Raw genomic sequence first — 12,701 nt, forward strand, 5'->3', positions numbered from 1 at the left:
TATTCTTATTTAATATTGTAATCTTTCACTTTTCTCTAATAATGCTTACTTCATAAGCAATATTTGTTAAGAAATCTGTAATTTTAAGATAAGTTCACAAAAAGTTGGGTTTTAATAATTATTCTTTTCAAAGGCCTACTTGTTTAGAGGATTTAAGATCAAGTGTGTATCAATTTAAGTAGGACTTTGACACTTCAGTGTCCTTGCAAAGCTGTCACTACATTATTTAGGAGCACAAGTACTAACAGAAACTATGAGTCATTCAGGCTGCGATTCCACAGAGTATTTTTCTTGTTGGCAAAGCTGACTTAAGCAGTTCCTGCCACCACCTCTATATCTTACCAACTCATTTGTTCTCTTCACCTTGTCCTGAGCCCTCCATTTTAATACTTTGTTTGTGCCAATACAAAGGTTTGTCGGGCTCCCAGGTGAACCAGATTGGAGAAATTATCTATATTTTAAATAGCTATACAAATCCTCCTCTCACATTTTGGCAGAGACATCTCTAACTTGGAGGAGATCCCTGATCTGAATAACCAAGCATCATACCAAATAGAAAGGGTGATATTAGGTTGCCTGCAAGGAGGCTGGGGCGGAGAACAGGAGAAAGCAGGGAAACATTTAGGTCAGCTTTATTTCCAAAATAAACATTTGTAAAACTGTGATCTTAGTTATTTATCTTGAGCAAAATATCCATCCTCACAATTTAGCGGTATCAAAATGGTCTTACTAACCAATGGCTCTTCAACATGCTTGAGAATGAGGATGACAACCTTGGTGCAGATCATACTCAGTTTCCAAACTACAAAATTCACTCCCTTAAACAGGAATCTTGTTGGCAAGACCTAGTTATCTACAGAAGGAAACTGTTAGAAGTGAACCACCAGTGGTAGGTTTGAACAACAGCGGCTGGGCAGTATGATGCAGTACCAGGTACCTGAATATATCAGAGTTGCCATGAAATGGATCACTATGAAGATGTCCGTCTTTTACTGCAGGAACTTCCTACACAACTCTGACCACATGACTACCTCTAAGATAGTCAAAGTTAACTGTTCATGCCACAATCACCAGCTTGTCTCCAAAGACCCGTGAATGTCAAGGAGCTTTCCTCTTGTTGGATGAGTTACTCAAGCGTTCTAAGTTTCACATGACAAGAGTTCAAGAAAGCTCAATCTCCACTTACATAGTGTAATGAAGTAAACGTATCTACAAAGATACTAATCTCCAAGTTTTCACCAACCACCAACCTAGCCTCCAATTAAGTCTTCAAATGGAAAATTTTCTTTAAAATCTGACTACTGTAATTTTCTTATTCTCTCACTGTGGACTATCGCTTTACTTTTCTTCTTTCCTCATACAACACCTACACTGTAAAACAAACCGCAGGCTAAGGGACAGTAACATTTCTTTCAAAACTACTGTGAAGCTTGGTTCTACAGGAATAAAAAGGAATATATGATTGAGGCTGCCAAAACAGGTGTTCAACTCTCAGATGCAAAGTCATAAATGTCTGCAGAAATGCATGCTGACACCAGGGATTATTACAGGTATTTTTAAAACAGTTGCTTTTAGTTAGAGGAAGAATTTCTAGACTGTATATCCTCTAACATATCCATAGTAGGAAATGACATTGAAAACACTGCTTTGCTCCTTAGTACAGTAATATTCACAATACTACCAGACTATTCAAATGCCCTGCACTCTACAGTGAAAATGTTTAAGAATTCTAAACTGATTTCTCTGTGAGCAATTCTGGTACAAAATACCTCGTAACTAACACACTACCAAGTTAAAAAGCATCACATAGTTCTTTGTTGCACACAGTAAAGGGCATTTAGAGGGCACAATTGCAACGCATCAAAGGTCCACTACTTTTTTGGAATAGCAAGGGAAAAAGAATAAAAGGAGAAAAGGTTGCTCCGAGTACTGCAATAACTTACTGGTCCTTTAGCCAGTCATTAACAAAAGGAATGGAAAAGAATTCTGTGAATGATTCATCTTTCCTCTTTGGGTTCTTGCTGATAAAAAGAGAAAAAAAAAAGAAAATAACTGATATTAATTTAAATTCCAGCTAGTCTATTTGCGAATTAATGCCTTTGAATCATTGAACATAATTAATAGTAAAAGACACTGTTAATTTACTTACTTGTATAACCACTCAGTTAAGAAATCACAGGCAATAAATTTGGTCCTTTTTCTCTAAAGATAGAAAATAGTTTCAAATTATTTATTATCTTTGGATTGGTCACATGTTTTTACTACTGGAGAGGAACAGAAACTAAATTGACTGCTTTTACTAAATAAAATATATTGTACATTACTCTGTCTACTTTAATATTGCTATTGCCAACAGTCAGTGGCTCTGCCGAAATTTTAGAAATTTTGTGGAATGCTTTCAAGTCATGTCAAAAAAAATGAGTGAGAAAATTTGACATATACTATCTTGATATTTGCTGCAGTATAGCTATAACAAATATCTCTGAATGGTGTTCTAAGTGGCAATCTCACCACAAATAAATTAACAGAACTCATATATGGTAATATGTTGTAAATTACTTGCAGTTGTGTACAAAGTTCTATTACCATACTTAGAATACTTCATAACTTCCAAGGCACAGAAGGAACACTGATGGAATATTGTTTCCTCCTGCATGGAACCAGCTTGAAGGTATTGTGCATACTGAGAAATACACACACACCAGAATATTGTATGGTTGCTCAGATAAAATTGTCTGTTGAATAGTCCAGAAAGGCAGAAACAAGGCATATATGCCACAGATACCTTGGACATTACCGAGAATCAGGTAAAAAGTTCAAAATCTGGAGCTTCAGAACAAAACAGTTGTGCTCTTTGCTCTCAATCCTAAGACTTCTTGACCACCACCAAGAATTTTGCAAAATGTCTTGCAGTCGGTTATCAATAATCACTTATGCAGCCAGTACCTGTTTAGGTGAACACCACATTTCAAATTCAAAATTCATCCTTTTAATTTTGATTAATACAGAAATGGTTAGGGCCCTCCTTTTCTTAGGGTTTTTCTCTCCGCATTCAATCTTCACAGATTGAATGTACAAAAGAGTACAGATGCTTGTTCTGCTTTTCACAAATCAGAGAAACTATGATGTGGAGAATATAATGTAGACTTCTGGCTGGAATAACAGAAGAGCTTGGCTAGTATATCTTCTGAATGCCTCTTACACAAGATGTGTTATGGAACGTACACAGCCAGAGAGTGAGCACTAAAAGACATTAAGCCCCTGCAGAACACAGACACTGAGTACTTTATCAAAATAGCAGCTGTTTAGTTAGGAGAAAGTCTAGCTCCCATCCAGAAAGTAATACTTACCCTGTCAAATGGGAGATCAACTGCAACTATTACTTTTTAGGAAAACAATTCACACTGGTCAAATACATTTGTGAAACTGCTAAGTGTCATGAAAGAGGTTGGAGTCTTGATTAAAGTGTAAGAAATTAAGGTACTACTACTACTGCTTGCTAAGAAAAATACAATAGATACATAGTTGGAAATTTAGGGCATGATGGATGACTTTATTCTATGTATTATCCTCACCATCCACGTTTCCCCCTGTACTGCAAGAATATAATACAAAAAAGACTGGAGGACGTGAACAGAGTGGCAGAAAACAAGTGCTCTACATGGCATAATTCTTTCAAAGTTTAGGGTATTAGCATATAGCATAATTTCATAACTTGGGGGTCAGGTGAAGTGGAAAGGGAATGTTATTTGACATGCTGACTCCATAGTGAAGAATACAGGGTAGTCAAGTAGTCAGGGGATGACAGATGTGAAGTTTAGAGCTAGACTGCATGGCATTCCTAGGTGATACGCAGGAAAGCCTTTACTTTTCTAAGTGAATCTCGTCCTTGGTAGACACAGAGTCTGACTCCCACAGAAAAGAAAGAGAACTTCTTTAAAAAAAAAAAAAAAATCAGAAGAAATAAAAAAGGAGAACATTGCAAAATACTTATCAGTCCTGAATGCCATGTGCCTTTATGATCTGTTTCATGACAACACAAGCTTTGGGGTTCATACTGCACTCCATTAGAGTGCTTGGCTGTGAAGAAACACATCTCCTTAAGGAATTTTCACACTTGTCATGCTAATACTAGATACTGTTCAAGAAGCCAAACATTTAAGCTTTAACAGACCAACACTTTAACTGGAGAGCTTTCTGCAGGTCATTTTAGAAGTGAAATGGACAAATTTTGACTTGAACAGAATCTGAAAACAAATAGCAGAGTCTGATTGTCTTTGTACAGCTACTTTCAATCACAGTATGAAACTGGGTCCCATTACTTAGTGAACTGTTTCAGAGAATAAATTCTATACTTTGACAACAAAATTCAATTTAATCTAGCAGTTGTAATTTAATCTGTTTGAAGAAAATTGCTTTTCCTTTGCAACAGGAAAAAAAGATCAGAACAGTGTTGTCAAAACAGTTATCACCAAAGGAATCAAATTCATCTCACTTTATCCTTGTTAGATCCAGCCAACTTATCAGGGAAGAATTTAGTCAAGCTGAGTATTTTTTTCTTTTGTTTTTTTTTTTTTTTTTTTTTCTGGGAAACAGTTCCATTTGCTAGTGAATGAAATCATTAGTTGCACAGCAGTCAACATTTATAGAAGGGAAAAAATTACACAAATTGACCTGCCTTTGACACATTCCTCCTATGCTGCACGAATCAGGATAAACACAGGAAATATCTGCACAATGTGCATTGTTAACCTGCAGATGTGTTTATAAACTATTCAGAATTCATTTTCCATTTTTCAGTTTAAATAGGACGTGTTCGGTAATAATGCAAAAATACTGGTGAGCAGGAGATGGCAAAGTCATTAGGAAACCTTCTTCCTATCACTTTCCCTCATCCATCATACTTTTAAATATAATATATTCCACTACAGAATCTGATACAGCATCCTCCTTCTGTGATCGATAAGCAGAAAGAAAAATCAGAGTTATGCTAATAAAAACATTTAAACATTGATCAGTTTTAATGCTGAAAAATTAATGCATTACTCAGTTCTCATGAGAGAAGATTTAAGAAAATAGTCTTTACCCTGGAGACGTTTGACAGCAGGCAGGGTAAAGCACAGGAGAACTTATTGTAGGGAAAAAAATACAGCATAGGAATAGGAGAATAGGTTTCTTTCATCTCTAATTTAAAAACAAAGCTTCTTCAGACTGTGCTTACATTTATGTCAGTTTGAAGTCTGCAAATATATCTAGCAGCTGGTGGTTTTTCTAGGTTTTCGCTTTTCAGATTTTTCATATGCACTACATAATGCAAGACACCCTATTTTAAATTAAATGTTTAAGTTGTTTCTATATCACCTTCCAAATAAAATCCTGCCGATTTCTTTCCTACGTAAATGACTACTTTCAGCACAGCTGTTTCCCTTTCCTGACTTTCCCATCTGACTCCACAGTCCTTCTTTTCCAGACATGGATGCAGATGTGTCTTTTCTGATCTATTCCCTGAATCCCTCTGTTGGTCCCATGATCTGATCTCCTTTACCCCCATTTCAATTGTTAAATGACTTTCCTATTTAATTTTTCATTCTCTTCTCATTCATTTCCATTCAAAACATGAAAACCTTTAGTTCTTCTCATGAAAAACTCACTCTTCATTGTCTCTTGCAATTACCTCTCTCTTCTCCCAGGCTCATTCAACATTGACTGCAGTCAGTTCGATTGTTCCTCCCTTTCTTCCAGCACTTCTTCCATTTATCTTCCACTGGTTTATTCGATTGGAGCTGCCCTTTACAGGCTTTAATGACTCATGTCTAGCCAAAATTCAAACCCACTATTCTATTCTCATCTTTCATGATTTCAGTTAGCTTAATGACAATTAATCATGCTTCTCTCCTGTTCTCTCACGAATTCCATGCATCTTTCTACTCATTGTTCTCTTACTATTTTTTGAAGTTATCTTCTGGTGTGTTTATCACAGGATCCTTTTTCCCTCTCCCTAACCTTTGCTGGGTTGCCAAAGACTGGCTTTGATCCTAAAAATCTGTTCCAGTTATGGCATTAACCATTTTAATGCAAATTATAGCATGTTTTTTCCTCCAAATCCACACAGAACAACACATTTCTTTTGAAACAAAAGTATAATTAGAAATTACATATTTAAGTCAGATAAGGAAACAGAACGTCCAAGTACAAGCACCTGGACAGTAATGGAAAAGAACACCAATATTCAGTTATATGGCACGCATAAAGAGCTATTGTTTTACTAGTTATTGTTCAAAAGGAGAAAAAAATTATGTCACAGTGGAAAACGATCATCTGACACAAGCTTGCTTTCGTAAACTTCCTCCCCCAATAGCATGATATCTCTCTATATAACAACAAAAATCACTTAGTGTCTTTTGATAAGATGTGCTCATTTTAATGAAGTTTCTGTACATTACAAAATAGTTGGTTTTATTGGTGTACTATAAAGCAACACACAGATCCATACAAAATCCATTTTCAGAACAGATACTTTCTAATCTATATACCACTGAAGTTCTGCAAAATTTCTCAGATTAAAAATATATGAAGTAACCTTAGATTTGTCCTGAGTTTGAAACTGAAATATTTCTAAGAATTCTTATATTTTTGTATTAAGTGCTGTTTTACTGCCTTCAGAAACATGTAACATCTATCAAGGACTGTATTTTAAGCCAGCTGTAAGGCATGTCTTTCTCCTTTGTCATGTGCTTCCTTTAAAAAAACCCAACTAATCAATATAAATTTCATTAAAAGTGTGATGAATAATATACGTGTTCAATTTGTTCTTGGCTAGGTAATGTAAATGTGATGTACAGAGATATCACACCATAATGACATGTAAACGAACCATTTTCCTATTCTACCTGTATTAATCACAGATTATAAATATACACATATATAAATCAATCAGTTTATAGACACACACAAATCTTATAAAGACTGAGCAAAAATGTAAATAATTTACTGTTATTAAATGTACAGATTTGGATTTGAAATGCAAGCTTGGGGTGTCCCGAATTCAAGCTTGGTAAGCTTTGTGTATTTTTGGCTGTGCCAGACATGTATAGGTCAGTGGCAAATAGCATATACATAATTTTTACAAATCGTTCCACATCTCTGTTATATATACACATGCCTATAACAGGAAGTCAATGTCAGTAGTTGGAGAGGCAGTGGATCAAGACCTAAAATGATTAATAACCCACTAGTAATACAAAGTCCTCCTCACTTCACTATCATTTTAATCTATCTCCATAAGAGCACAAACTGTATTCCTCAGATGTGCATCATGTACAAAAAAGGAGATACATTCATTATCATTTATATTAATTGCTCTTTATATTATCAAGCTGCAAATAGGAGGATCAGATGCAGGCATAAAAATATAGAGAAGTTTTGCACTGGAAAGTATGGATGGCAGACAAAAAGTAGGAAAGAAATAGAAAATTACTTCCATGGTTGGATAAAATAGCAGAAATTAGGGAAAACCCCACAACTCCCAGAACCTAATCTATTGCTGGGGGTCTACGACTTAAGCTATGGTGATACAATGAGATTTATTTTGCACCATTTCTAATGCTTTTTTAAGCATTCTCTATATAGAATGAGGAATGCCTCTCCAAATACGTTTATGCACCCATACACTGAAAACAAATTTAAAAAAATATATGTAGCAAACAATGATTTTTTTAATGTACATTTTTTATAAGCTCATTAATGCTGAATACCCTGCTTTCCACTTAAATGAAATTTACACAGAAGGTATGTCTATTTGCATGCCATCCCAGCAAAAATAATAGAGTAATGAAGTAAAATTAAATTCTTTACGTCATTGTTGAATGAGTGATGCGTATTAATCTGAAAGCAAACCCATTTCTCTAAAATACAACACTATTCAGGACAGATACAACTGGATATTTAAGGAGGATTCGTTGTGAGTTAGAGATTCTCATGATTAAGTGTGTGTAGTATGCAATCTGTTCTGAATTACTGGAGAAAACAACATTCAAGACAGATCCAAAACAACTCATGATACGTTATTTCATATCGTGGTTGGTTTTCTTTCAGAAGATCAAATAAATACAGCCTGTGAAATAAAAGGTTGTAACTTCCTGCCAATGATTTGAACTGAAAACTAAAAACTAACCTCAAAACACTTTTCCTTCTTTGCTCGATGCAGAAGTTCAGCCATTCCAGGTAAGAGTACTGGAAATATGTAATACTCTAAGTATTCTTGAGGAGAACCTGAACAAAACAGTACAGCCTTCACCTACAGGTAAGCACTTAGATTTCACAAAAAGACAAACATAAGAAACCATAAACAAAGTATCAGGCATTTTATCAACAGCAGCATAGATTGAACTAAACAGATTCATTCAGTTCAGATACAGCCATGGCTCTATCTTCACTTCTCTTCAGCCAAGACAACATCAACTTGAGTGATTTTCAGAGTGAAGGTGCATCAAAACTGCAAACTACAGTGTGCCTCAGAGATGTCAGACTTAGTTTTAAATGAGAAGTCACAGAAGTGTTCGCTTTTGGCAACACAGACAAAACACTGAATTTATTCTCTGCTTTGTACCTTTAATTGGTTCATATTCAGCCAGAAAATGTTCATAATTGGAAGGACACCATATATATAAAAGCCAAGGGTAACACTGCTTCTGACTAGCAACAGGAACTCCTAATGAGCAAGAATGAATGGAAGACAAAAAGGAGGGATAAAATGCATAATAAAAATACATTGCTACTTGGTAAATTTTATAAAGTATAGAAATTGATAAAAATGGAAGGACAAAACTTTAGAGCTGTTTCCATTCTAGTTTGTAATCAGCCAGGCAAAGATAATATTTTGAAAGAAGTTTTCAAACTCAATTGTCTAGTCTATTGATCTCAGTTTTACATTACGAAATTAGAAGAAGAAATTCTTGCCTTTCTCTGATTTAAGTGGCTAAATGAAAAGTCACTTATTCAAAAGAGAACAGAACTACCTTAACACCTAGACAATGCTACTGATCTGTCATGAACCATTTCAGCTTTCTCCCATTGACCAAGTGGCCAAGCTGGCTCCCTGTTTACAGACCAGAGAACTAAATTTGGAAATTCCACTGAAGAAAAGGTGTTGTAGCTGTCAACACTTTAAATTCAACAAATGACAAACCCTTGCCAAATACTAGAAAAATAATCACAACAGGGTTCAAGATAGTATGCCCCTACTTACACGTTTTTGGATCAGGTGGTTCTGGAAAGGGGGCTGTCTCGGGTATGGGAAGCAACTGTTGGAAAAGAGTATCAGCTGCATAAAATTGTTCCATTCGTGACGGCTGCAATATTCCTGCTTCCAAAGACACCTGTTCAAGATAAATGTAACCTACATAAATACCCCCAATCAGACTGTAAAAAAATATTGAGGCCAATTCAACAGGAAAAATTATAAGGTCATTTAAAAGAATATGGAATTATAAATTCCCATTCAATTATTAAATTGCTTCAGTATTTTCTGAGTACTGTTGAAAAAAAAAAATTACACTTTAAAAAATTATTGTTTCCAGGACAATAAAAAGATCCAAACCTAGCAGAAGGTGTGTGACTGCTTTTAAGAGAATATGGTGAGACTTCACAACTTTAAAAATATTTTTAAAATGTTTTAGTCATTGTAAGAAATAGTAATTGTTTGAAAATTAAAATTTGCAATATTTTCTGAATAAGTATTTTTCCACTCAGAAGCTTATAAATTTGTTTCTGTATTGTTCAGAAGTCCTGACACTCACCTTTTTAATAATATAAACTTTCCTTCTAAACAAAGCACAAACAGATATATTCAGAGCAGATGCAAATCCAAATGTTAAGTTTCCACATACAGAAACAGTTATGGATACCATGAAAAAACAGAGTCCATAATTTTACATATGTTTTTTAGGAGTACAGGAACTGTTACACTGATCCAGAAGAATACTTCTAACAGACACTGAGCAACACCTGTTATAGAAAGGCAGATAGACCCTTTTATCCCCAAGAATGCACCACCATTACAGTTTGCTATAAAAATGTGTTATGAAAACTATGTCATCTAAACAGTTTCACTTTAAAATTCAGTTGGCTTTATGAGCTACTGAAAAGCAGGTGGGGGGATCAGGCCACTACATTTTTAATACACTGCACATCAATAACCGCAGACAGACTCCTTTTTAACACATGCAAGATTTAAAAAAAAAAGATCCTTTTGGAAATTAAAATAAAGTGCATCAACATAAAAAGGTATATTATTTTATTCTGATGCTCAAACATATCAGTATATTATGCCCAGACTAATACCCCAAGCAGAGGTCACCACTCAAATTTATTAACAGCCTGTAATGGAGCCAGTTTCATTTGGGAAAACAGGATAGGTCTAATCAGACCAACTGTCAGTTTAAACTACAACATCTTAAGGCAGTTTTAAAATAACAAAGTAACCTAAATACCGAATAATAAGCTAAAACATCTACACAAATGCCTGATTTAAATGGAAGTTAATTCTGTATGTGATGCCCAAAACAATTCATTTTGCTGCTCCTGCAACCACTGGGGACAAAGATTTAAAGTGGTTTGTCTTTCTTGAGTTTTTATGTCTACCAAACAAGTCTTTCTAGACTGAATTTATTTGGTCAAAGTAAGACTTCAAACAACTTTGGTCAGGTTTAATTCCACTGGTTTCAACTGCCACATCTAAGTGACCTATCATACAGGTGAAAACTCCCTTGCTGTGCTTGCTCCCCTCTCCTGCATATTTCAGTGCTCTGTCTGCTTGCAACACCACCCAAAGAAGATCCTTGGACACTTCAGAGTCCTGCCTGTGAAGCAGACAGTCAAAGAAAAAAAAAGACAGCGAGATGTACAAACCAAACACAGCTGGTAATCTAATTTTAGGATAGTGCTACCCAAGTTGCTTTAGATAAAAGCAATGATTTAGAATATTACATTTATTGATTCACAAAAGTTGTTTGCAAAATGTAGTTTTGCTTTCATTTCATGAATGAGTCTATTCTGTGGGTACCTAATTTTCCCATTTAGTTATTTGAAATCTTTTAAAACCAGCCTTATGCAGATCTTTTTACTTGAATGATACTCACAGATCCACATTTTGATTCAGGAACATCTGGAAATTGAGGCTGTTCTGCTTCATACTCTAAAAGTAAAAAGAAGTGCAATATTTATCCAGAAGACTTTAAAAACATACTCATTTTTCTCCTAAACAAACATTACTTTCTAAAGGTACTTATTCCAGTTTGAAAGAACAAAAATTAGTATACAACAAATATTTAACATTAAATCTAATGTTTTAAAACAAATGAGAACTTTAGAACCTCGTCTTGGCTTTTAGTCAAGTTCAAGGTCTCAGTGAACTAAATTTGGGAAAAAGATTTTAAACCAAAATAGTAATTTGAAATATTTTAATGTAAGTAAAATGCAGATGCTTGCACAGAATTAGCCATTGTTTTTAGTAGTATGCAATAGTGCTTTTCCACTTGAATTCCTCCATAAGCAATTAAATCGCCAGGCCATTGCTAAGTATTATTGTCTCCACTTTCAAAACAAAAAAAAAAAAGGCAAAAGCAGTATATGACCCACATAGATTACTGAGTAAATCAGGCTAAGAAAAATAAAGGAGGACAATGAATCTGATATTAAAAAAAAAAAAACCAAAACAAAACAACAAAACACAGATTACACAATACAGAAAAGCCTTACAGCCAAACCCAGTAGGTTTACCATTCTACCCCTGTAAGCAGATTTACTGGCATCATTACTTCTACATGGAGTACAGATGCCTCAGCTGAATTGTTAATATAAGCAACATTATTCCTACATTAAAAATGGCCATTTTAACACAAAATACCTACTTTAAGGCATGATAAAGTACTAAGCGAGGAGAACCCCCCATTTGGGCACCACAAAACTGCAGTGACAGTCTCTCTGCTTTGCAATCGGTCTCAGTGCACTCAGATTTTAGGAAGATTAAGAATTCTGCTATTAGAATTGGACTCTGATAACTAAGTATTGTATTCACGTAACTTGCATTATAGCAACAAAATTGTCACCTCTCTGCTTTCCAAGAGCAATAATCTGTCACTGGGACAACCCACAAAGCTGCCACCACATAGGGTGCAGATGACCGCACCGAGGCCAGGACGCTACTGCAGTAAGGTGGGTACTTTTGGCCCTAGTGGCAGCAGAGACATGTGCAAAGGTACGCTCCTGTCATAAGATCACGACAATCAAAAGTAAGGTAACACTGGTGAGCAGAAACGCTTTTGAACTCGCTCTCAGCAGTGAGCAGTGGGGGTTTTTAGCCCCCCTCGAAGCAGGTGCTGCTGCCACCACCTCCGCGGGGCCGGCTCCACGGCACCGACACGGGAACGGGCGCGCCAACGGCGGGGCTGAAACCCCCGGCCCTGGCCTTGGCCTTGGCCTTGGCCTTGGCCCTGGCCCAGGCAGCGACGCGGAGCGGCCCAGAAGCACCCGAGTGACCGAGGCGAAGGCCGACGCCGGGGGCCTCTCCCCGGGCGGCGGGGGGTGGTCAGGGCCGGGGCCCGCATCCCCCCGGGGGCCGCCAGCGGCGGAGCAGACGCTCCCACCTGCGCAGACCTGCTCCCAGAGGCCCGGCGCCCGCCCGCCCGCCACCGCCATGCCGC

At 36.4% G+C, this 12,701-nt stretch overlaps 1 protein-coding gene across 1 annotated transcript in view; it reads right to left on the bottom strand.

Moving 5' to 3' along the window:
• Window positions 1-12,696, bottom strand: part of IQCK (IQ motif containing K) — a 45,802-nt gene extending 33,106 nt beyond the window's left edge. Inside the window, exons 1-6 of the mRNA XM_042798899.1 lie at window positions 12,645-12,696; window positions 11,139-11,194; window positions 9,248-9,377; window positions 8,174-8,271; window positions 2,150-2,202; window positions 1,944-2,021 (exon numbers count right to left, since the gene is read on the bottom strand). Coding sequence (XP_042654833.1) covers window positions 1,944-2,021; window positions 2,150-2,202; window positions 8,174-8,271; window positions 9,248-9,377; window positions 11,139-11,194; window positions 12,645-12,696 — 467 coding nt within the window. The remainder of the gene's footprint in view (window positions 1-1,943; window positions 2,022-2,149; window positions 2,203-8,173; window positions 8,272-9,247; window positions 9,378-11,138; window positions 11,195-12,644) is intronic.
• Between the last annotated feature and the right edge of the window lie 5 nt (window positions 12,697-12,701).

This window comes from Tyto alba, unplaced genomic scaffold (assembly GCF_018691265.1).
Source record: "Tyto alba isolate M040663 unplaced genomic scaffold, T.alba_DEE_v4.0 Super-Scaffold_28, whole genome shotgun sequence".
NCBI lineage: Eukaryota > Metazoa > Chordata > Aves > Strigiformes > Tytonidae > Tyto > Tyto alba.